Here is a 24,140-nt window from a genome sequence, read left to right as displayed (position 1 = left end):
TATATGTATATATAGAGCTGCTTATGAGGCGCTACTATGACGAGCAGTATATTGTTTACAAGCTTGGCATCTCATGTGGTTGTGAGAAAATAAATATAATTTTAATGTTGTAGTATATTACCATGCAGTTCAAATTTCTCGTAATTTTTTTTTCGATTTGCGTATGGATAGATTAAAGCCATTCTTTGTCTGTATGGTGATTCCTAATTGATTTGATTAGTTGTCAAGAGCCTCCACTTAGATTAGCGAGGAAGGTGATGCCTTCTTCTTGATCAATAATTAACTGGTAAATAAAATAGGTGATCTTACATATGTGTGAAACGCCTATTATCCAATTACATGAATTAATGATGAAACGCAACTTGAGTTTTTCCTCTACAGTCTAAGATAGATGGCCCTAAACAAACTTTGAAGTTGACACCGATGTCGGATCACAAGATCAGCGCAATGGTAACTTCTGATCGTATATCAAAGCCAACGAACTTCAGACATCTCGTGGACGGCCGCCAGCTATTGCAGGTACTTGCGAATATCTTTGCCATATTAAAAACTGTCTAGTATAATCTATTAACACATACGGGGCAGACTAAGAACTATTGTTAAAACACCGCCTGCTATGACTGTACCTTTTGAGACAATAGGGATGCTCATTTTTCAGGCTGCAGCCTGCAGCTCGAAATCTCTAGTTGTTCGCCAACATCGCTTCTCGCAATGTGAGAACCCGTAGACTCTAAAATTAGTTCTTTGATAGATTTAGTAATTTGAAATTGAAAATAATGAAATTAAGCTTATTAGTTTCTCAATTTTTAGCGAATTATGCATTTAGTTAGCACACTCATCGTGTTCTGATGATGGACTCATTCACCTGTCCTGCTTTTGTCTTAAATGTTTCGAATGTCGAAACTTCGTAGAAGTTGTGTCACGCTACTAAGCCGCAAATCCGCAGAATGACCCATCCGGAGAGACGACAGACACGCCTAACTGCAAAAGACATCTCGCTTCCAAGCCATTTCGTACACGTGTTTAGATTCCGTCCAAATGATGGCGAAGTGCCGCAATCCACCATTCCCTGCAAAACATCTGCAATTTTTGCGGCAAGCTCGGCAAACATGATCTTCGGACGCAGTGTGATTTAAGTTAATTTAGCGAACCATTGGGCGAACGTTACGTTTTTGCTGCAGTAATTAGAACATAAATAAGCCTGATTGCTGCATTAAAAAAACAAAAAGACAAGCCTAACCGGTGCTGTCGCTACTAAGTTTTTCTACTCTAAAGAAAACGCTTTATAATTTAGTCCTGCAGCGTTGAGACAGGGTAAGGTTAATTGTTATTCTGCCAGAACCATATGGAACTTGATGCTACACACGTATTTTGTAGTTGGTAAAAAAAAATTATTTAGCGTCTGATCGGCCTCAAACCAGCGTCTTAATTAACAACTAATGTAACGTAAATATTATCTACTCAATTGTTTGCGAATTTGCGGGTCGTATCAGCTTATGGAGACTTTATTGCTAATGCTACTGTTTACGCATTTTTTGTGTTGAAAACTTCAATGAGCTAATATAAACGAGAGCGTGTACTCTGCAGTTATCAAATATTCGCGGATATTATAATTGCTTTCCTGAATCAAATTTTCAATGAATTCGAAGAAATGTATGTACTAAGATCTACAATAATCCAATAACTTGTTAAAAATCAATTCCAGCTCAGATATTTACGTTTCTCTGTTCTATTATGGCCAAATGTATACGATTCCCAAAAGCAAAATTACATATTATAGCTTCGATGAGCAAAAATCTTTCTTTAAATAACGTTTTCCAACAATGATCAATGCGCTTAGTAATATCTCTGAAGATTGCGTCATACTCATACTACGCAGAAATAGTTGTGTCCGTCTATTTGTCGGATCAAATTGCGTACCTTGTTTGCAAGCAGTTTTGTTATAGTTTCGGCAAAAATAATTTAGATCCTGTTGGATAGTTAAAAACATGGCTTAACGTCTACTTTAGTCGAAGCAAGCAAAAACCTTAAGCATCTTGTGCGTACGCTTGTGTAATTTGGTCCCCTCAAAGACAGAGGCGTTTATTTTTGTGCTGCCGCATCTGTACAGTATATATGCTTTAGACATATTGAACATGAGAATCAGCTGATAACAATTATGGCCAGTGAAGACTATGCCAATATTCTGGAATATTATATGGATAGTGACTGGAATATTAACTCACATAAAAATACAGATCTGTAAATGCCTCCTCCTTTAACTAATGAATAATAAAAGTAATTATTTCCTTAATGGCGGAAGTTGGATTGCAATTGATCATTATAACGGGTGATAAGAAATAAACCTTCTGCTGTAAAACAGCTGTATTAGGTAACATGATGCAGTTACTTATCCGTAAGGGCACTTTTTTTTTAAATTTAATAATACTAATTTTTCTTAGAAATTACGAACCTACAAAGTAATTTTCCTATATTACAATACCAGGTAAAGACTCCAAAAGCCACTCAAGTTGCAATCACTTCGTACTATATTCTCTAGATCTTTTAGAAAGTTACGACTTCTTCCGGTCACTAGCAAACGTAACTAATAACCGTACATCCCACAGCGAAGAGGGTCTAAAAATCCAGTTAAAAAACTTCGAGCGAGAAGTAAAAAATTGGGGAGAAAAGGTTGTAGAAAGTGACAACAAACTTAATTCGTTGCTAGAATTCAAATAATTTGTTTTTGTTAGATTATTTATTTTTTGTTAAGTCGTTACTTTTTCTATTCTAATATTATTTGAAAAAGAAACAACGAATTATTTTCACAAGCAAGGTCAAAGTAAAAACAAATCATTGTGTCTGGCTTTTACAGTATCATATAAGGCGATGTGTGAAACAGCTGCTCCAATATATTGTTTCGCTTGGCTTCGTTTCAGTTTTATCACTCTATTTGTAATACAAATGCAATGTGTAAGAATCATTGCAACTACAAACGATCAATTCTCTTCTAGTCCTCATCATCTTGCTCGACTTGCAGGGAATATCAACTTTTATCACGTAGACAGCATCCATATGAGCCAGCGTCAACAGTTACTCACCCTTTTTTCTCTCTTTTTTTTTGTCTGAAAATAGACGATGAACGACAATGATGATGCCATGAGTATTATAGCATATGTACAGTACAATACTAAATATGCTTACTCGTATATATTCACTTGCGCTAGGAAATCTGCGCGTGAAGGTGATGTTATTTTTCCAGGACATCTATATAATATTTATATGTTACAAAGCAGTATGTGGAATTAGCCTTCTAGCAAAAAATACATGGAAAGTAGGTGAATCATCGTTTATACAGACCTAAGGCCTGATGCAGCCAACCTTTAGATTTCCATACCAAGTGTTGGAAATCACGTATTCTTATTATTATTATTATTAATGTACTGTTAAACATGTTTATGAACATATCTATTTAAAAAGAGAACAAACCGAAAGTAAATTAAGTTCTCTGTATTTTATTTTTATGTAAATATCATGCGTAAAGGAAATACACATACACATGACGCTCTTAGTTCAAGGTAGATAATGTCCGTTGCACGGAAAACATGACGTATTATATATTTTATTAACAAAACAATTGAATAATTTTTTTCATACCATTTTATACTCATGCATTTCTTAACTATTGATTCTGATAGGCTATCTTCTCTAGGCATCTCGCAATAATGCATTCATCAATCAGTTATCAACATGTAGCAACGGCCCTTTTCCCTTCCGACAATACCAGTGCAAATTAATTGCTCTTTATAATCGTCTCTGAAATTAAAATGACAGAAAACCTAGGAAAATTATGTCCATCTGTGCATGGGTGTATCTAGCTGTGCAAAAAGTTTGCTTCAGGACTGATCCGTTAAAACGAGTTTATTCTTTATATTCTCGTGACCTGTACAGCTTCTAACAAATCTAGCTTCCATTTAACATCCATCATATGTCCATATGAAGTTTGTAAAATAATTAAAACATCTTTATTCAGTTTATTTAAACATACTTTATTTCACTTCCGTATTTCATTCACGCGTTGCAAACTCCCTGCCCACTAACCTGTCTCGCATTTTTAGATTCTTCCCTATTTTGTATTCAACTATAATTACTAAATTATATTATAATGATTCATTTCATCATTACTATGTATTGGATATATAGGTAGCATATCCACGCGAAAGGACATTTATTTCTCCCTGGAGACAGAAGATGCGATTTTCCATTATTCGACTCACACCACCAGTCAGACTGGGAGGTACTGTATCGTCCCCTCGAATTGGTGCCATATACTATTAAATCAATTTATATTTATTTTAGTATCTATAAAATAGATTTATCTTTGTGGGCATGGTGGCTGTCAAATTTAGACACGGCAGCAGGAGTCCTATAGTTCTGGATATTATCAAACTTAAATCACTACGGAATTGTCATTATTAATTTTTGTTTCCATGAGTCATTCACACACACAGTCATTATCAGTCAAAACTAGTTCAGCAACTGGTCTAGAGCTGAGCTGTGTAAACTATTCACAGAAACCACATCACTCTCTTTGAGGTAACCGTGGACAAGCCACGGACAAACATCCTCAGGTGTTCACAAGACAAATTATTTAATTATCAGTTATATCTCGGAATTCACAGTGAAAGGGAAACAGGTTGTATACATGTACATGTGCTTTTATCGAGTGTCAATTAGCTTACCATTAATTAGACTCTGCTTCTTGCTTTCCTAATTTGTTTGCTACTAAAAGACCTATATACCGTTTTTGCTTTCATAACACAGCGAATTAACCCTCTGATAAATAAAGCAGGGGAAAGTGCTATCGTAGATGCTTGCTTGCTAACTTCTAGCTTAATCAGTGCCTTCTGTCCACTTTTCCTTGCTCACGATTATATCTAGGTCCAGTCAGCTAGGTAGTTATCTGCCAGGCAATGCTTTTTGCCGATAAATACTTCTAGCCTCAGCACTCACTAGCATCCAAACGGGACCTGTCTCAATAGACCTGAAGCGTTGTTTTGTGTGAGGGAGCGTCAATGTTGAATCCGAAAGTCCAGCGCAGTCGCAAATCCTCTTTTATATGCCGTAATTTTGGCCTAACACACAAAGTTTCCCTCTGTGTAATGTATGATGCGCATGAATATTTTATGTAAAACGTTTCCGATGAAGAGATACACTTTTATGCGTTTCGTTCTTCATGGACGTAGCCGGGCGAATGCCGAATACGTTTTGTACCGCATATAACAGTCATGAGAAGAAAGGCGGTACTGAATCCACCTGGCTGACAGAATTAGGGAAACGCATAAGCGAAAACGCACATTACTGCACTATCAACTTCAGTTTTATCGTTATGAAGTTAGTCGGCTAGACTGCTCCTTTTGTACGTAATGTTGCACCTCCACTATCAGGGTTAGCAAACACCGCTGTCCGTGGCACCCCGCTGCTGTATAAGCTGATAGTCTGGTTTGCACCTTTGGTTATGCATCGTGCATCTGATTTTACAAAGCACGAAGGACACATTCTTCTCCAATCCTACATCTGATCTCTGTAACTGTCGTTGATAATAGGCTGGCTCGATAAACTACACGCACAAAGCTATACGCCAGGAAGAGTTTGCTGAGTTGTAAGAGACAAATCGTGGAAGTACGAGTGGAGCATGGCCTCGTCGGCCGAGAGTCTTCCCTGGGGATTGCATACGAGCAATTTCTGAAGAAGATCTCGCCCCTTCGGGTTTAATTTGGGCACCACCTGCATCACACGAAGAACGGTCAGAGATACGTATTTGGTAAGACTAAGATGTCTAGAATAGTGCGTAGTAGTTATATGCCTAGTTAAACGTACTTCTGTAAATGATCTTTTTAAGTGCATCAAAAATAGCACACATTTATGGCAAATACTATAACTCTATATTTAAACGTTCTTATTGTCTACATATAATAAAATATAATAATAAATCAATTAGATACTAGCCAATAAACAACTGTGAGTGCAGCTCGATGGCGATAAAACAAAGTAACACTTGCTCTGTGCATTCTTTGCTGAATCGACTGCACTTACTTGCGAAAAGCTAGTTGTTGGATGGTAAATCGGAAACGCTTTATATTCAGGCAGCTTGCTCATATTGGGCCACGTATCTTCAGAGGGTGTGCCGAGAAGCTTAAATATGCGCTTCAACTGATCGTCGACATCTGATCCAGGAAACAGCGGTCGGCCCGCATTAGCCAGTTCTGCGATTGGCGCAATAAACAACGGAATAGTCAATTCAAGAGTATAGTCTAAAATAGTAAACATAATGTCCACTTTGGAATTAACTAGGTTTGTTTGCTATAACTGATGGTGGGTAAGCTGAAAGACGGATGTTTGAATCTTTCTGATTGTTACTAGTAATAGTATTTTTTAAAATTCTATTACTACGTGTTTCTGATTGACTTAGTATGCTGATTCGATGTATTTATCATTTGCAAAAAGGCATTGCTTTTCTGAGAAATACCTATGATAAGAATAAAAAATAATACTGAATTAACAGATAACAACCGGCAAAGATGCATCCCGCGGACCACATATCAATTGAGGTTGTGTACAATTTAGCTCCAAAGAGTACGTCGGGTGGTCGATACCATAAAGTCACCACCTCGGCCGAATAGCAGCGCACTGGGATTCCAAACGCTCGCGCCAAGCCAAAATCCGCCAACTTCAGTTCTCCATTCTGTTCAATAATCAAAATGAGTATAAATGTATACTAGTATTTATTATCAGTAAAAATTACGATTTTTGAAGAAAAGATTGAGAGTCCTGTCGTTCACCCTATTCAGTAACATGCATTTGTAATCATGTATAAATATATATATTGACTATTAAATGTCTCCGGTTCGAGTCCATCAGTATTCACATATACGCCAACTGAGCCAACAAAACGAAAGTACTTTTAAAAAATTGTATTTGAGCGTTACTTTGGACCTAGGATATCAAGTACTGTTCACGCAGCTCACGTATTTTAGCTTGTCGAAAAATTATTGACCGTTCTTCTAGATAGGTGGCTTTTAAATCACATATTTCAGGTAGTATTAATCGCATCGGGTCGGCCTTGGTGCTACTCGAAAACTGAGACTTGGCGGTAGTAGATGTGCTAAAATTGTTGAAATGCAGACTTGAGACATTGCCTTAAAAATGAAAAAAGAAATCAATTTTATTACTATAAAGACACATATTGCGCCTAGGTCTATAAAAAAAAACTTGGGCTGTATGTGGTCAAGATATGTTATCAGAAGAAACCGCCTAAAGGTGATTGTGTCGCTTTCGTTCTGGAAATTCTGATGTAAAGGATGCTTTTCGTAGTGGCCGATTAATTCGAAAAAAGTTGATGAGATTATCGCGATAGTTGAGCAAGACTGACATGCGAGTAGCCATGATATCACCGAGAAATTAAACATTTACCGCCAAACAGTTTTGAACTATTTGAAGACAGCTGGCTGCAGAAGGAGACCTGATGTTTGGGTGCGACAGCATTTAACGCGAAGGATTTTGCTCGATAGCATTTTCATCTGCGAAACTGTACAGAAACGCAACCCAACCGATATTTTTTATAAAGTGATTGATCACGGATGAAATGGATCACATACAACTATCATGTGCAAATAAAAATTGTGCTCCACAATTTGTGGCAAAGCCCAGACTGATGTTAAGACGATGATGCTATATGTGTGGTGGAACTACAAAGCATTTAAAGTTGCTGCCGCTTGGCAAAGAGATAGATTCAAACGTCTATTCCACTATCAACAACTAATAACATTAGAACAAACCATTTAAAAAATAGACTGAAACCAGTGAACAGAAGAGGCATTGTCTCTCACCAAGACAATACCAGGATCACAAAATGAAAAAAAAAAATTAGAAAGCTTAGATACGAAGTTTTAATGCATAACCCGTATAGCGCGAATTTCTTCCATCACTCTATTATCTGTTTCGGTCTTTGCAGAACACTCTTAATCTATTAATTTGGTTTTAATAGTGTCGTGCTAAAATCGCTTGTCACAATTTTTCGCTAAGCAACCATATAGTTCAACACTGATGGAATTACGGTGTTGCCAAAAATGGCAGAGGGCCATCAATCAAAACTGTGCATATATTGTTTAGCAACATTATTTTACAATGTGAAAGATATATGTTCTAACTTTGGCTTAAACGCGGTCAATATTTTTTTGACAACTTTATATAATATACGTATTGCAGTCCGGTACATATATATACCGCGTCTAAATTGAGAATATTTCTTTTCCATACTTATATCTAAACATGGGCAGATATTTCAGCGAAATTTGTGTATGCGATAGAAGTGCCATTCTTGAAGGCCACGTCTATCCGATACAACCGCAATCCACCACGATCACAGCTTCCATTCGAGATTAACTAGTCTTTTCAGGATACTCCTTTTTTAAATCAGCGAAACTTGTATGGTGACTGTGCGCCGAACGATATTGGTAGACGGAAACTCACCGAACTGTCGTTCAGATAATTAAAGTTTGGTCTGATAGCAGACTAAAAGTCCTGGTAAAGCAAGGGCAAAAGTTGAACTGGTGTACAAAGCTTCAGGTTAACCAAAAAATTAAAAGAGTGCAAAAAGGCGCAAAAGTCTTAAAGTAGTCGTTGGAGTTTATCTGGAAGGCTCACTTGGCTATTGATGTTCTCCTGTCTAAAACGGCCATTGATTTCTGTATGAGAAACTTAAGTGTATCAAAAATGGCTTTTAAAAAACTAACAATAACTGGATTGCCGATTTCAACAAAAAAGGAAGCTTTTTTAATACGGATTCATCCAGCTCATAAAGATTAGGTAACAGCTGAGCGTTAGTCATCATCCGAAGGCGGCGTACTGTTGATCACTTTGATAAGTTTGTTTTGCTTTATTTTAGCGAGCTTTATCTGATACCAAAAGTGGCGGATGAACCCGTTATAGTAAACAGCTGCCAAAGTTTTATCAATTTTAGAACCGTTTTGGTAGAATATATATATATATATATATATTCTACCATCATACATGTATTCTACTAAAACAGTTCAAACCACTTCACAACAATCAAGAAAACAACGTTATACTGTCTTGTAAAGCCTCCTCATCAGATATTATGCTATCACATTAGTTTATTTAGTTGCTTTTCACATTAGTTTATTTTACAGGTACATTTACTCTGAGGTATAAAAAACACAACAAATCAGAAAATTTACATTTTTTGTGAAATAGTAAAAAAAATAGAAAATTTACCTCTAAACTAGTTTTTAAAGATACAGCTCAATGGAATACGCAGTTCTATGGAACATTGACCGAAGTCGACTAGTTTGAAAGGTAATCTTTCGTGCGATTTATTTTTGTTGTATATAATGTATACATGTTCAACTAGCGACGTTTGTTTCAAATTGAAGAAGGAAGTAAAACAATCTAGAAGAATTTATCTCAGGAGACAACAACTCTTAGTTAAAACTTTGGAGACGGCCAGCGATTCCAGCCGGAGTTTTGTGCTCTTCTCTTAGTTTTTTTGCTTTATCTGGATATGTATTTATCAGACAAAGAATGAAAATAGATTTCATGAGCGGTTACTTTTAAAACCCTTAAACACTGCTATATTTTTGTTAGGATTGCGTAACTTTTTGAACACCCCCCCCCCCCCCCTTAAGATATAGCTTAAGATAAGACAAAATGACATTAGGAGAGTCACTAGACAATACCCACTGTAAAAAAAACTCATAGATTGCTAGTTGTAACCTCTCTTATGGTATGAATATTGTTATTATTTTTAGTTATTTCAGTATTTTAAACAATTAAGGTCAAAAGAAGAAATAAACCTTGAAATGTATTTTCAATAATGACGTAGAATGGCTAAAATAAACCTTTCTCTAAAAAGCACATAAAATCCTGGCTTGCCAAATAGGAATACTATCGCTTTTAAAAATGACAACAATAATTAAATAACAATAAGCAACAACAAAAGCAAACAAACCTTATTAATAAGTAAATTTTGTGGCTTAAGATCACGGTGTAGAATATTATTGCTGTGACAAAACGACAGCCCTCGAAGAAGCTGGTACATGAACGACTGTACAACATCGGGATCAATCTCCCCGTTTAACGAATCGAAGTACTTTTTAAGATCCTGATCACAGTGCTCGAAAACAAGTGTGAGCTTTTTCTCCGAATGAAGCACATCGTGCAGGCGAACAATATTTTTGTGCGGCAACTCCTTCAGAAGACACACTTCACGCAAAGCAGAGCTCGGTACACCCTGAATATAATAGAAAACTATGTTAAACATTTGCTTACTTGATTTATTATGCACTCATTGTATTTGCTTAGAACTTCGATATGTTATTAGCATTGTTTAGTCTGCGTAACCAGTTCTTACTGATTAACGGCTAAAAATGATGACAATGCCGCGAACGTACCTCGTCATCGTCGTCTAACCGAACCCTCTTAAGGGCCACAATCTCTTGCGTTTCCTTATTCTTGGCTTTAAACACCGTTCCATACGTTCCTGCAAAAAAAAAAATAGGGAACATGCACACATGGAAACATTACACTGTTTTAGGGCAATTCTAAGGTAAAGGCACCCCAACGACTGCTAATCACGATGTCTCGATCTATCAGTATTATTAGTTTAATCCTAAGACTCGAGTAGTGTCTTTCTTTTATGCGACGCACTATGATGGACGAGGGTCACGCATACACATCGAGTTATCGTCAGAAAAAACGATTGCAATATACTGTATGATTTTGATACAAACATATCCACTGTAATTTCTTATTGTTGCTTTTCATGTTGTAACACTTGCAGGAAGCAGTTACTTTCCTAAAACATTCGTAGATATTAAATGCGTAGATTGCATTACATAACTTTGCCTAAAGTTTCACATAGATACTGTCGCGTTTAGAGCGCAATATCCATTTTCCTTAGAGAAATTTTTCTATTGATTGATACGCTAGTGGCTACTAAGTACTATATGGTGTAGGTCTTGTAGAGAAAAAAAGCGTACAATTATCCAAACACAGAATTTAAATCGTAGTTGACCAGCTCATCGCTTGCATAACGTGGTCTCAATATACGTTTCATATTGCGAAAATGACACTTTGAACTTTGTCTGGTTTCAAACAGCCCTCGTCCTAATCTTTCTGATGTGATTTATCGTTTTGAGACGTCTGTTTTCGTAAACTAACGGACAGTTCCGAAGCACGACTGCTTACGGGAGTTATGAACACTGACTCTTTTGATGTAAAAAAAATCGCTGGTTCACTGAAATAGGCGTCTATTTTGAAAAGAAAAATGTGTCTTCCAACGTCCATTCCAACATAAACGAAATAACAGACATGCCTCTTCACTTTTTGTAAATACAACATCATGTAATATAACAAAAAATAATGACATTCGAAACCCCAACGCATTTGGAAGGAACGTAATTCAAATGACTATGGGGCGCTATGTTTTCTCTGAATACATTCTAATCTTACACTAGAAATATCTCTACTGGTATATAAGTCATGCGCGCCTACATGTTCGAATCAATAATTTAGTGACGCCGGTAATCTCACAAAAAATCAATATATTTAAAAAGGTACACTTAGGAAAAGTACATTCTTAAATCGACTACAAAATCATTTGCCTCTAATAACTTTTATATTGATTAAAAATTGTGTCCAGGGGTTGAATTAAGACATGCAAGCTCGTATTATGATTACGTCAAAAGATAAGACATTAAATATATCAATCTACTATATACATATTCGTTAGGTTATACATATAACCTCTCGAATATTCTCAGTAAGCACTGAAATTATTAAACCTCTAATGTAAGGAGAGCTAAGCTAATGAGCTCTTCAACTCCACTGAGCTGTTTCAACCTAATACTTCTTCTACTTTCTATAAAGAATTGAGCGCCATCTAATTAATCGACTGCCATAGTATTAGTGCAAGTATTCCGTAACCAACCTTCACCAATTTTTTCGAGCCGTTCATATTTCTGCATGACGACACCAATGCACCGCAGCAGCTCTACACTCCAGTACTTCTTAGTTAACGTTGTGTCGGATCTCCAAAGCAAACTGTGCGCAGCTTAATCAACCGAAATTACATCAGGGCTGCTGCAAGAACGTCACTTCTGCGTCACTGGATCCCGCAGCCTCTGATCGCAGAATACCCTTATACTACTCCGATATACCCGTAAAGGAACTACCCCCCCCCCCCCGACACTCCCGACTTTCCCGTTTTTTGTTGTTTGTTAGACGCCTTACTCAATATTCCTCGTAGTTCGGCACATTAGTGTGGTTGTTTGCCGCAGTAGCACCAGGAGTACACAATAAACACCAACCGCACATGATAGTGTTGCTATGCATAGACGAAACAGACAATTAGAATAAGTATGATATAGTAGAAAGACGATAATCCTCAACAGCTGTACGACCGGGCGAATTTGGTGAGCAAAATCTGCTGGATTACGTTGTCGTATCTCTTCGTCCCGGCTGCGTTAGCTGCGGCCACTTCTTCTTTGTCGATTATGTTTGGCACAATCGCCTCTAGAAAGAAGGCTAAAAGAACGCGCAAAGTGAGGAGGGTTGACGCAAATCATGAGAGAGGGTGAGTAACAAAATCAAAATATCCGACACTGGTTGATAACAACCTTGTGACACCTTGATTGGTTTTAGAACAGTATACTGGGTTCATGTTAATCCGAGTTATTTTCACTTAATTGCTAATGTACGCTGTACGGTAATACGTTATTTACTTAAAAGGGCACATTTGGTCCGTATAATGTAGTGCAAGTTTGATGGAGGCACATAATAACAAAAAGGAAAGCTTACTATAGAGGTTTATGGGGTTTCATTGTTTTAACAATCTCGTCTGCTGCCCGCCAAATTCCGCTGGATAGACAGTGTACGATATTATAGACTACTCCCTATAGGCCTTAGATTATTCTAGATCTATGTACATTAATCCCACGTAATCGCGAATTAATCAAGGTCAGCTAACGATTTTGCGACTAAACGTACTCAACAAGATTTATTTGTCTTGAAGAAAACACTCTAGAGTTATTTCGTAATCGAAACCAACTTACATATAATTAACATAAAGACTGATATTAGATTATTTCGTAGCTATTGCGAGAAACTTTTTCTTCGAGTAACTCCGAAAAAATGAGAATGAAACGAAATCATATTCACTGTTTTTCCGCTGAGGTATCTGAACCATAATATTTTCATTAGTGTGCATATCTCAAACTGTGGCCTCTCTCTGGTCGATCGCACTTGTCGCGTCGGCTGTCTGCTTTCACCCCGTCAATTTGCGGATGCGACAGGAGCGGGAGTCTTAAACGCAATAGCACTAGGCCGAAAGTTGAAAGATGCACTGACTGCCAACAATGACAAATACGCAACCAAATATAATTGTGTCACTTTTCTAAAACTGTACTGTATAAATTTCCAAGACATGTGTGTGCTATAAGCGTTCCATGCACAACCACAGTTGGCGACGGTAAAAGAAAAGCGAATAATTGTGACCGACGATCATGGATGAAAACATACTGTTTGAAAACACATTCATCTCTGGCAACATCGGTAAGTATAAACACCTATAGATCTGTCGTAAAGAATTAAAGCAAGATATGGCGGGTTCTATCTTTAAATTATGTGTGTCTCCACCAATAAACTGGCCAAGTGGGGACGGTGTGGTGATTACTGCTGGCTACAGCCTGACCGCAGTGTTACGTCAAGATGCGTAATAAGTCGAATTTGTGTTAATTTGAAAGTTTAATCGATGGTGGTTTGATTCTCTGAAAAAAAAATGTGTGAATGGTTTAGTGTCAGTAATTCTCTATGGGGCAATTTTGAGCGCAACAAAATAATGAGTAAATGAAAGGGGAAGGTGATGACAATTGTAACAGGCATTTAACCTGGAATTTTATTTGTAATTTCAGTAACTTCAGGTGATACCAAGGAAGAGGCGGTGGAGCCACCGCTGAGCCAAAGTGAGTTCACCTTGTACTTTGTGTTGTGTATATTTCTAGCAAAGGCAACTTGATTCGTTACTTCCTAACACTATTTATTGTTGTCTTTCGGTGGAATGTTTTTGTTTTGCAGGAAACAATCGTGTTATGATTTCATTTCTCATACTTACATAAATTTCGATATGATTTAAATTTTAAACAGAAATATGCGTAAATACATGCCATGTATCATGCTATTGAAATGACGTATCTCAGTCGTACAATAAGCTGTTCTAACGCCTACCTGAAAACAGGTAAAGAAGTCTTTTTTCACACAACTAGATGCAGATCGCAAATGGTTTACAATAAAATAAGTTGGTGACTAACAAGAAAGAAGGACCTTAATGAGACAAGTATTTATGTATATATTTTTATTGATTACCAACTCATATATCTGCAAGTGAAAGTACCAAATCTGCAGGTCTACGTTTTTCTATGGGACCGCGTACACAAGGTTTATTCATATTAAAAGCACTAATCCTCACTCAAGTGTTCGGTCCATATTTAAAGTGGTGCGCACAAAACCGCAAAATTATTTCTAAACATAGACTTCTGTTCAAAATGTGCATAGGCCAACTAATTAGTGTAATAATTGCTCATGTCCGAAATCTAGTTGTTGTGAGCTGAAATTTAGTGTAGTAGTAGTACGGTTATTTATGATAATTATTCATCAACAAACAAGCTAAAATACCAGACTCCAAAGAGCACGTCGGCCCTGATACGGAGCGCAGTTCTATTAGAAACATTAATTAGCTGTAGCGGAAAATTAAACAAACAGAGTTACCCGAAGTAGTTAAGCTGTTAGTATATGCTTTTTATTACGCATATTGTTTCTGGTATATAAATGACATAATCCAAATTAAGTTTTAATGTAAATTTATGTATTTTATTTTATTAAAAAATATAATTTATCCTGTACCTATTGATGCATTATACAAAATTTACAGTTTATTGTTTCAATTCAGATTGTGTACCCATTCACGCTCACGTAAGTGCATTATCGTAACATGCTTAAGCTAGAAGTCCCTCGGGGTATGATTTTCAGATACAATGAATGTTCTTCAGCATGATCTCGGGCTTGAGAACCTCGAGAATCTTGTCGTTTTATCGCAGGGCTCATCACAAAAGAGCATTGGGGACGTACAGGTGACTTTGACAGTGGGAACATTTGAGCAGCCTAAAATCGTCAAGGCCACTCCTTGGGTAAGTGAAGATTATGAAAGCGATCTCATATTTCGGATAGTATCATTATACTTGTTATTCAAATAATCTTATGGTTTATATTCTTTTTGCAAAGGCGAATTTTTTTATGTGTTTCAATGAAGATATTGTTTTGCGCGATGAAAATAAAGCGGTTCGCTGTTTCTTTTTTCTAGACGGGCCGTAAGCGCGACTTATCTGGTTTTTTAAGTTTTTAACGCCGCCTCCTCTGATTCAACGTACGGTCAGAAATACACAGTAGGCCGAATTAATTCTAGGGTAGCGTAGGTCCCGGTAGAAAAGCAGCTGTAGAGAGTTCCCTGGCGAGATTTTCACATACATAATTAAATTTTAGTTAATTTTTTATATTAAAGTCGATGTGCATTGGCTTTTCCACAGATCTTTTCTTCCACGCTAAGAAGGCTGTATTTGAAGAATGCGGTCAAGGTGCCTTTTCGATTCACGTGCGACGGGACATATTCTACCCATATGCGTCTAGTTGTGTGTCTGCGCTACCAGGAAGCACATCATCAAGGGGAACCTGTCGAGGTCTGTCCCAATCACCTTCTTAAAAATCAAGAACAAAAGATTGACCATCCTCGCCATGTGTTGCAATACTGTGGCGAACGATTCGCAACTTACTCCGGGCCGCCCGATACCGGTATGTTTGAATGAATCGGTAGACAATCTCTTGAGTATAATGATAATCATAAAACATTAATTGCCGTAGCAGGCAGTTTATTTTTAGTGTAATGAAGACTGTTGCATTCCTATGTTTGGTTAGCCATAAAAAGAGACATGTAACCTCGAAAAATTCATGAGCTAGAAATCGAGCCATAAAGGCTCTGGAAACGTACCGGAAAACTGTATCAGTAGGCTGCGTGTCTTGGGTGTTAACAATGTCTTTACTTTTACAATATGGCTATTATAGTTTTATTGCGCTTCCTTTATTTTTTATTAGCGGACTTTGGAATTAGAATCCCTGTTCTGCAGGACGCATTCAGCTCATCCGGTCAAACAGAGAATTTTTCGTTTGTCTGTCTTTCGTCCTGCATGATGATAGCCCGAAAGAAAACCTCATTGTGCGCCGAGCTTCATTATAAAGACCAGATCCTTTCAAAGGTATGTTATAAAGCACAAAACGATTCAAAAGTTTGTCGTCAAGAATTATGATTATTTGTACAACATAGACACGCGTCAAATATAGCACTAGTTTTCGAAAAGGCATTCCAAGTTAAGCCTTGTTATGGTCTAATAACAAATTTAAAAAAAAAGTGAAGGATTTCTACTTCGTTGTCCTTTTTTTTGTGAAACAAATCTGAATGTGTCCAGTATCTCTATGATCTGCGATATTTTATCATATCTCGACTAAAAGACATGTTTCTTTCCATCGCTATTGTCGACCCAGGTGGATATCCCGCTGAAAATCAGCGTCTGTCCGATGCGTGATATGCAAAATGAGGAAGGCAAATGTCTGACGAACACGATTGCTCCGTATGTTGCCACGCCAAAAAGTGGCCCCCCATCAAAAAAGGCGCGGACAGTTGACAACGTGGACAATAATGTTACGACAGCCGTGTCAGAAATTATTGTACGGGTTAAGGGGCGAAAATTCACCGAAGAATTGAAAGCATTTCTCGCGAGTAATATACCACCACAGCACTATGCTGTATATCAACAACACACGTAGGAACTAATTAATCAGGGGCTTAATGAATCAAATGAAAGCAACTAATGAAAATGAAAGCAAAAGAAGTTGTTCACAATTGCTATTGGTAATAGCTATTGGAGGGTCACCCGGGGCCAGCAAGGAAAGCAGAAATTATGACTAGGTCAGAGAAGTTTGTGACGGCGCAGATGGCGCGGCGTAGTGGTGCTGTCACCAGTGGGAGAGAGAGTAAAACCACGCAGCTGCTTCGTTATTTGGTGCCGACACAAAACACATAAATATTTTAAATACAAGTGTTGAGCAGTGCACCCACGAAAACAAAAACTAGAGAGAAATTGTCTTTTTTTCTGAGACCACAAAGGCAGTTTTAGCTTTTTATCCCGATATACATATCCACAGAAACGTTGAGAAGCACGACTTACATACACGTGACACCAAGACTCAGACCGTCTATCTCACTAATGGTCAGCTTCCTCTACAAAAAAACACATTAGGTCAGATAGAATATAGATTATATATATATATTTTTAAACATACTGCTTCCTACCAAGTACCAAAAAATTAGATTATCCTTGAATTTCGATTCCTTAGCTGGTGCATTGCTAACTTTACAGGTAACAGGTGCTTTTTGCTGTGCAGTACACTCCGCATATCGATTATTTGTTTTCTTCGAGAGTTGCCCTGGAATTGATTTATAATCGTTCATGACCTGGACAATCTCTCTTTTTCTCTCTTGGCATTGCAATGCTGTTACTGACCCGAAAGTGTCACGCTTCGTTAAGCTTCTCGGCTAAGTCGCTTCATTTTTGCATATACGATAATTATCAGGATTACAATGGTAATAATGATAAGGAAACATTCATACGTATTTTCTGCGTTCGACTAGTTAACTATTAATGTTAAAACAAAATATTACGGCTTTTCCTTGATTTTTGTACTTGTAGATGGCCGACTGATGATATCATAACTGTCCTTATTGACATCATATTGTATGGGGTTGAATGAACTGAACGTATTATGCTTAAGGACAAATATGCCAGGAAAAAACATAAAATAGACTGGGATATTTAAATGATATAGTTAACGAATGTAACAGATACGAACAAGTCTACAGTTTGTGTGAGATCCATGACAGATTATATTTTAAAAGATTGCCCTTTATTGTTAAAAATTAGATAAACTAACGGTACTGCAGGGCGAAAGATATGTCTTGCTTGTTATAGATTGTGAAAGACTTCAAGCCTCACATGTTTAAATTTAAATGTTCTTATATAGGACATGGCAAAATATTGACAAATGACATCATGACAGATGGTCTTAGTGTTCCGATTACACAGTAGTTTCGGCCGGAAAGGCTAAACATTTGCTGTACTTTTTTTGTGTTAGTAAACTTCTGTAAGCATCTTAATTTGTTTATATTGTATTACGCTTTAACCGCGATATCCCGAACTGTGTCCTATATTAAACCTAGTTAGGAAACCCACAGATGCAAGTTTGCTAGAATTTTTCCTTGCTTTGTCGCGACACGGAATTCACATTTTGATTGGGAAAACAGAATATTCGCAGTATATATATATATATGTATATATATATATATATATATATGCAATACACTAGATGTAACAGAATGCAACATCGTTTTCATCTGCAGAAATGCTTTGCATATTGTACCACACGAATGTAACCGATCTGTTTTCAGCTTGTTGATAGAGAAGCCTGGAAACGAATGAAAATTCTTTAAAAAAAGTGAGGCAAAACATGTGATATATACCGATGCGTGTGAATATAATCAAAGGCCAAATGGAAAGATTATTTAAAATAGATTTTGTGTTTATCCGAGTCTATTAACGTCCCACACATTTTTACACACAAGGATTAAACGAGGAGTGAACTAACTATACACGTTTTCAAAATCCTAATGAGTTAATAGAGGCTTGAAAAATTCTGAAGCGGACATTAAAAAAATTAAAAAAAAAAGAATTTAATCTGAATCTACATGAATCTACATGTCACTATACGTTAAAACAATGGTCTTAACAAATACTCGATAATAACATTGACGCTGTGATGTCCTCTTTTCCCTTCGTTAGGTGTGTTATGTACTCTTTACTATGACGAAAATGAAGCCTACACAAATACATATATACAGATATCATATGTATGTGCATATCGCTTTTTTGTATGTAGTTGCAATAATAAAACAACGTATCAAAAGTTCGACCTGTATTGCCTAACTCGTTGGTCTAAAATATAAATTTCATGTCGGCGCATGGCTAACTCTAGTTTTATAGAATGTACGTAAGGGAAAAGTCTTTCTTTGTGCTTGGAAGGGCAAAGATAGCGCAGCAAATTGTTTTAATATTATAGGTAGACAGCGACTAAACGTGAAAATCATTGAGCACATAACACTACTGATAATTAATTACGATTACACCGTCTTTTTTTAGCATTATGCTCACTAGTAAGCTCAATGGTTCTAAAGATAATGCCGTCATTTGGCTACTCAGCTTCTCCCGTTCCAATCGTCTCACTATAAACGATCGGTAAACGCTAATCGCCGCACGACACTGCATAATAAAAACATATTTACACAGGTATCTCACATAGATTACATATCTTTGAAGCTAAAAATTGCCTGTCGACCCCAAGGAATAATATATTTTGAATTAGAAGGTAATGCATCTAGCACCTTCTGTAAGTATTGTGGCTATTAGATTTATTTGCTATCATTGATTCTAATCTACCAGATGGTTAGGGAAGGGTATGGTTCCAAAGCTTTTCAAGGCTGTTATATTAGTTGTGGAAATCAAGAAAAGCACGGCAACTGAAACAAAGAACAGTGACTGCGGTTCTTACGAAGCTACGTGAATCGGTCACATACAAGGCAATATATGACAGGGGCAATATTTAGTTGATAATCACAGAGAGTTAGCCTACAGACTGAAGCCATAGCTTTTTGGCTCTTGGAAGCTTAACGCAATGGAACACTTCACATCACAACGTGTTCATTCATGCTATTTATTTTAACTTTCATTCTGCTCGTGAATTTGTCACACACGGCAAACTCATAACGATATTATGACAACACGGAGTTTTACTCCGTGTTGTCATACTATCGTTATGCAAACTCATAAAAATTCTGCAACAAGACATGTTAAAATTACTTTTATTTAAACAAAGGAAGGACCACGAACGGCTGGCAGCAAGGAATTCTTTGCGTTAGCGTACATGTCATTGGAATGACTTAGCTTGAAAAAATGATACATCCAACTGGATCCTAAGAAACAACACAAACTTAGAGTTACACGTGAAGCTTTTTTGATAAATATATTTACCTTATTATTATCTGTATTCATCCGGATAGCACACGTAATGCGGATGAAGAGTTACTGTAAAGAGTTTAAGGCAGGTACACTTCTCGAACAACAGCACCGTAATGTTGTGGTCCATAGTACTCAATTCACATTAGCCCTCAATTTCTTAGATTGACATGATGAAAAAGCTTTTAAAAAATATCGCAAAATATTGGAAGTATTGCTATAACTATTGAATAGCGAGTACTCTATTGATATATTATAATAGAATTCAGAATTATGATTCATTTGAAGTAGCTAAACACACTGGCACTTTTTGTCCTTTTTTTGCTAGGCTAGTATCTCCATCAACTCTTTGTTTACTAAAGAATACAGTTCTAACTAGAAAGTCCGACTAATAATTAAGTGAAACTTGTGTGCTAATCCGACGGAATAATTTTAGGCTAACGACAGAATAATTTTAGGCTAGATGAATAAAAAACAACAATGTGGTGTTACCGTACTCTTCCAACCGTTCGCGTAATATGCATTTCTATGCTTTTATTATCGTAGTCAATAATCAGTTCCGTTGTAAACTATGCTTTAACCCGAAATATATACATTCATATATTGAATTACTATGGCCACCTCATCTAGCATATTTCTTGTATAATAATCATACCAGTTTGATTTTAGAAAAACAATGTTGTCTTGTGATTAACTCTCAACTTCAGCATCGAATAACGCCTCTATGTCGAACTTGCTACTAATTTCACAAAGAATATTAATTAAACAGGCAGTGTCTGAGGGTTTCACAAGTGAATGCAAGGATCTTATTACTGTTAGTGTCTGTTTCTCCGCTTTTTATTGCCCGTCCGCACTCGGTTCATGTACGGATCTCTGTCGAGGCCAGGTCGTAATCCGCCAATTTGCCGAACACCGAGCATCGCAGCACGCGATTGCACATCTTTCTTCGCAAACGGACTATCCTGAGCAGCATAATCGGGATCGAGCGCACTGATTTTTTTTAAAGCCTTTTTAGGCAGCTTATTCTGAGGCCGAGGCTGATATTCGTTCAGAATAGGATTATTTGAATGTTTTCCACCTTGAAAAAAGATCGATCCGAATGTTAATTAAAATAAATTAAACAACATGTTTACCTTAATTAAAATCCATAGCATTGTCCTTCTAAATGAAAAATGTCTAGCTCTTTATAGAAAAAGTTTACTTGATTTTCTTACACCAGATGTACCAAAAGGGGCGACATGGACCATTGCTTAGAAAACGTGCTCGTCAACCCCACGTAGTGCCGCCAAGTGAAGCCCAATTGAATACACTGATTTTTTTCTAGAATATGCGGGGCCCAAGTATGTGTTCAGCAGTTCAAGTTATGTCTTTGCAAAGTAGAACGTACTTTTAAACAACGGTAACTGATAGCGCAGTCCTCTTTGATTAATGGGCCGCTTATAGTTGATGAACATCTTGAGTTCGCCATTTTCATCGAGTTCAACCGCTACCTTCTTTAGGGTACCCTTATTCCCACAGGCGGGACAGAAGATGCGGGTCATATCGGACGTACGTTTGAAGCAAGCAAAGCATCGGAGGACGTATGTTCGGGCTCGGCGGATGCAGATACCATCCATTGAAAGACAATGCAGACCCATCTGAATAAGCACGTTTTGCATGGCGAAATCAGCAGTAATACATGCTACCTGTGGCATTTCCTCGTCTTGGTGGGCACCTACTTGACCCAGACCCAATGTGCGTTTTACCTAAAATGTCGAGCAACTGTAATCAGTCACAGTATACACAACTCGATGCATTGAATAAAGATGACCCTGCTAATATCTTTGATAAGACTATCATAATTACTGAATATTAGTCAAGTGGGTCTATTCACACAAATTCTAATCATATATACAGTTCAATAACAATTTTCGTTGGAGGGTTCTAACACTAACCGCCTAGTGGGCTTCTTCATAAATGAAGATTTTCTTAATTCGATAATTAACGTCCATATCAGCGCTGCTTTAGTTGTATGTAAATACTGATATAATAAATAAACCGTGAATATTTGTAAACGCAATATGCAGCAAATAAGGTAAATATTGATTCGAACACATTCACGATTTGCCCCAGCTTTATCGCTCGTAATTTAAGCTTGCCTGTTTGATGTTCTCTGGAGTGATCCAGCCAGAATCAACATCGTTTTCGTCTTCTGTGTTTTCATCATCTTCACTTCCTTCACCGTTACTGTCAAAACCAAAAAGCCGATCTTCGCCAACCTCGCGTTCCGTAAGACAAACGTTGTCCATTTGTTTTATGATACCGTGGCTGTCCATATTCTCTTCAGTTTCACTTGTATCATCTTTATCCTCGTCAATGACAATAGGCAGACCTGTCTCAGTCAAATATAAAGTAGATGGAGAAGTAAATGACCTTTGCTCTTTTTCAAAACTAAAAAAAGCTATTTTTAGTTTTTAGTTTTAGCTTAAGCTTAAGCGTCAGAGCTATGCCCAACAAGTTATTTTCTCTTTCGCTATTTCACTAATATATATTTTATGCACGTCCTTAAAAAAATCCAACGATGAACTTTTGAAACCTGTTGAACCGCTGCCGATAAGTGAACATAAGAAAAACGCAAATATGTTTCTCTTATCTTACTAGTACGTTCATCCCGATTTTTGTGCACGTGATCGCCTGCTGTCCCAGTAGCGGAAGATGCAGTGGGCACTTCGATGGCCCCAACCAATGTAATTGGGCCGCGTTGCGGATTGATCAGCGGTCTGTTGCTTTTTGGCTCTGTGTTCAAATGTTTGATACTGCCAACAGCTTCCTTTTCCAAAAAATGGGTTAGACCAAGAATGGACAAGTCTACCGATGAAAGCGAGCGGTAATCTCCAGTCTTCTTCGAAAAATCTGTTACCGCCTGAAGTTTTTGGAGGGTAACAAGAATGTTATATAATTATCAAGCAGTTATTACGGAGTACAAGTAATTATTACGGAAAAGCTTGGACGCCATACACAGTGTTGAACAAAAATCATGTTCACAAGGCGAACATGTTTGGTTATAAATTTCGCGAAAAATAAAAATTAGAATAGCATCTACAAATATGTTGTTTGTAATGTAAAGTAATGCAACCTTTATTACAAGCAATTTGTAAACCGACTTCCATAGAGTGCTTCTTACTCTGACTAGCACTTACCTTAATGCTTTCCGTGGCGGGAATTCGGAATTTTAGTTCATAGGGTAATACCTGAAGTCTCTGTCGAGTGGTAGCATCTCGGATTTCCGAAACGACATTTGGCAATGTGTAGATGTTCTCACCAAGTTCCTGTCAGTTTTGAAAGAAACGTCCTAGTAATGTTAGTGAAGTCAGAAATCCTGTAATCAATTGGCTGACCGAATGGCCGGCATATAAGAACTAAATCAGTTCCACAATTAGTTTATCGTTGCTTATGAAAAGCTTCGTTATACGCTGGATAGCTGGTACCACAATAAAGCGTCGACGTCAAAACTCTTTTGTTTGTGCAGTACTATCGATCTACTATCAGTTATCGAATTCAATCAAATCGCAAAAAAATTGACTTCTTCAAGTAAAGGAGAATGTTGTTCCTTACAATAAGAGTACGCACATTCACCATATTTTCAACAAACACGAGACTACTCAATATACTCTTTTCGTTGACGATGAGAGCTAGAACGCTAAATATTAAGTCGATAATTTGTACCTCTAGAATACTCACAAAAACGTTCACATTTCGAATAAATGCGTTTGCATCAACCACCAAATGTTCCACACGTGTCCTCCGTTCCGTCGCCATTTTTGCGATGCGTTGCTTACAGCCTGTCGCAAGCACTAGTTCGAACAGCAGAACTTATTTCTCACAGGCGGTTTCGAAGTTAGGCCACGATATTATAGATTTTGTAAACAAAGA

At 37.2% G+C, this 24,140-nt stretch overlaps 4 protein-coding genes across 6 annotated transcripts in view; 2 read left to right on the top strand and 2 right to left on the bottom strand.

Moving 5' to 3' along the window:
- LOC111244499 (uncharacterized) overlaps positions 1 to 2,301 on the top strand; it is a 3,255-nt gene extending 954 nt beyond the window's left edge. Inside the window, exons 3-4 of the mRNA XM_022791701.2 lie at positions 382 to 519; positions 912 to 2,301. Coding sequence (XP_022647436.1) covers positions 382 to 519; positions 912 to 1,136 — 363 coding nt within the window. The 3' untranslated portion in view covers positions 1,137 to 2,301. The remainder of the gene's footprint in view (positions 1 to 381; positions 520 to 911) is intronic.
- A 1,172-nt stretch (positions 2,302 to 3,473) lies between these two features.
- On the bottom strand, positions 3,474 to 13,252 carry Cdk5 (Cyclin-dependent kinase 5). The gene is made up of 7 exons (XM_022794944.2): positions 13,113 to 13,252; positions 11,990 to 12,585; positions 10,452 to 10,540; positions 10,010 to 10,291; positions 6,553 to 6,724; positions 6,076 to 6,245; positions 3,474 to 5,766 (listed from the first exon to the last, which is right to left on the bottom strand). Exons 2-7 carry the CDS (start codon positions 12,024 to 12,026, stop codon positions 5,614 to 5,616), a joined length of 903 nt encoding a protein of 300 aa, XP_022650679.1. The 5' UTR covers positions 12,027 to 12,585; positions 13,113 to 13,252; the 3' UTR covers positions 3,474 to 5,613.
- A 106-nt stretch (positions 13,253 to 13,358) lies between these two features.
- Positions 13,359 to 19,134, top strand: LOC111245928 (tumor protein 63-like). 3 transcript variants are annotated; one of them, XM_022794942.2, is made up of 6 exons: positions 13,359 to 13,611; positions 13,971 to 14,021; positions 15,085 to 15,242; positions 15,639 to 15,900; positions 16,201 to 16,361; positions 16,648 to 19,134. In XM_022794942.2, exons 1-6 carry the CDS (start codon positions 13,563 to 13,565, stop codon positions 16,927 to 16,929), a joined length of 963 nt encoding a protein of 320 aa, XP_022650677.1. In that variant the 5' UTR covers positions 13,359 to 13,562; the 3' UTR covers positions 16,930 to 19,134. The 3 variants fall into 3 exon arrangements, with proteins under 3 accessions (XP_022650677.1, XP_022650678.1, XP_086836500.1); XM_022794943.2 differs by lacking the exon at positions 13,359 to 13,611 and adding an exon at positions 13,623 to 13,771; XM_086980374.1 differs by lacking the exon at positions 13,359 to 13,611 and adding an exon at positions 13,644 to 13,855.
- Positions 19,135 to 20,711: 1,577 nt separating this feature from the next.
- LOC111245926 (RNA-binding protein NOB1) lies at positions 20,712 to 24,107 on the bottom strand. The gene is made up of 6 exons (XM_022794939.2): positions 23,949 to 24,107; positions 23,408 to 23,536; positions 22,866 to 23,130; positions 22,367 to 22,599; positions 21,616 to 21,973; positions 20,712 to 21,306 (listed from the first exon to the last, which is right to left on the bottom strand). Exons 1-6 carry the CDS (start codon positions 24,024 to 24,026, stop codon positions 21,044 to 21,046), a joined length of 1,326 nt encoding a protein of 441 aa, XP_022650674.1. The 5' UTR covers positions 24,027 to 24,107; the 3' UTR covers positions 20,712 to 21,043.
- Positions 24,108 to 24,140: the final 33 nt, after the last annotated feature.

The sequence above is a fragment of the Varroa destructor genome, unplaced genomic scaffold (assembly GCF_002443255.2).
Source record: "Varroa destructor unplaced genomic scaffold, Vdes_3.0 BEIS01000002.1, whole genome shotgun sequence".
Taxonomy (NCBI): domain Eukaryota; kingdom Metazoa; phylum Arthropoda; class Arachnida; order Mesostigmata; family Varroidae; genus Varroa; species Varroa destructor.
Note: the sequence above shows the minus strand (reverse complement) of the source record. Positions and strands in the feature narration are given on the sequence as shown.

What these genes read in the sequence shown, in the direction of transcription:
- Cdk5 (XM_022794944.2), bottom strand. Translation starts at nt 12,026, where the DNA reads ATGCAGAAATATGAACGGCTCGAAAAAATTGGTGAAG. An exon ending in CGCGGGATGCATCTTTGCCG is followed by an intron (nt 6,246 to 6,552) that starts GTTGTTATCTGT and finishes CGCCAATCGCAG; the next exon opens with AACTGGCTAATGCGGGCCGA. An exon ending in CAACAACTAGCTTTTCGCAA is followed by an intron (nt 5,767 to 6,075) that starts GTAAGTGCAGTC and finishes CGTGTGATGCAG; the next exon opens with GTGGTGCCCAAATTAAACCC.
- LOC111245928 (XM_022794942.2), top strand. Translation starts at nt 13,563, where the DNA reads ATGGATGAAAACATACTGTTTGAAAACACATTCATCTCTGGCAACATC. An exon ending in TCGTCAAGGCCACTCCTTGG is followed by an intron (nt 15,243 to 15,638) that starts GTAAGTGAAGAT and finishes GCTTTTCCACAG; the next exon opens with ATCTTTTCTTCCACGCTAAG. An exon ending in CTCCGGGCCGCCCGATACCG is followed by an intron (nt 15,901 to 16,200) that starts GTATGTTTGAAT and finishes ATTTTTTATTAG; the next exon opens with CGGACTTTGGAATTAGAATC.
- LOC111245926 (XM_022794939.2), bottom strand. Translation starts at nt 24,026, where the DNA reads ATGGCGACGGAACGGAGGACACGTGTGGAACATTTGGTGGTTGATGCA. An exon ending in TTCGAAATGTGAACGTTTTT is followed by an intron (nt 23,537 to 23,948) that starts GTGAGTATTCTA and finishes CAAAACTGACAG; the next exon opens with GAACTTGGTGAGAACATCTA. An exon ending in TCAGTTACCGTTGTTTAAAA is followed by an intron (nt 21,307 to 21,615) that starts GTACGTTCTACT and finishes TCTTTTTTCAAG; the next exon opens with GTGGAAAACATTCAAATAAT.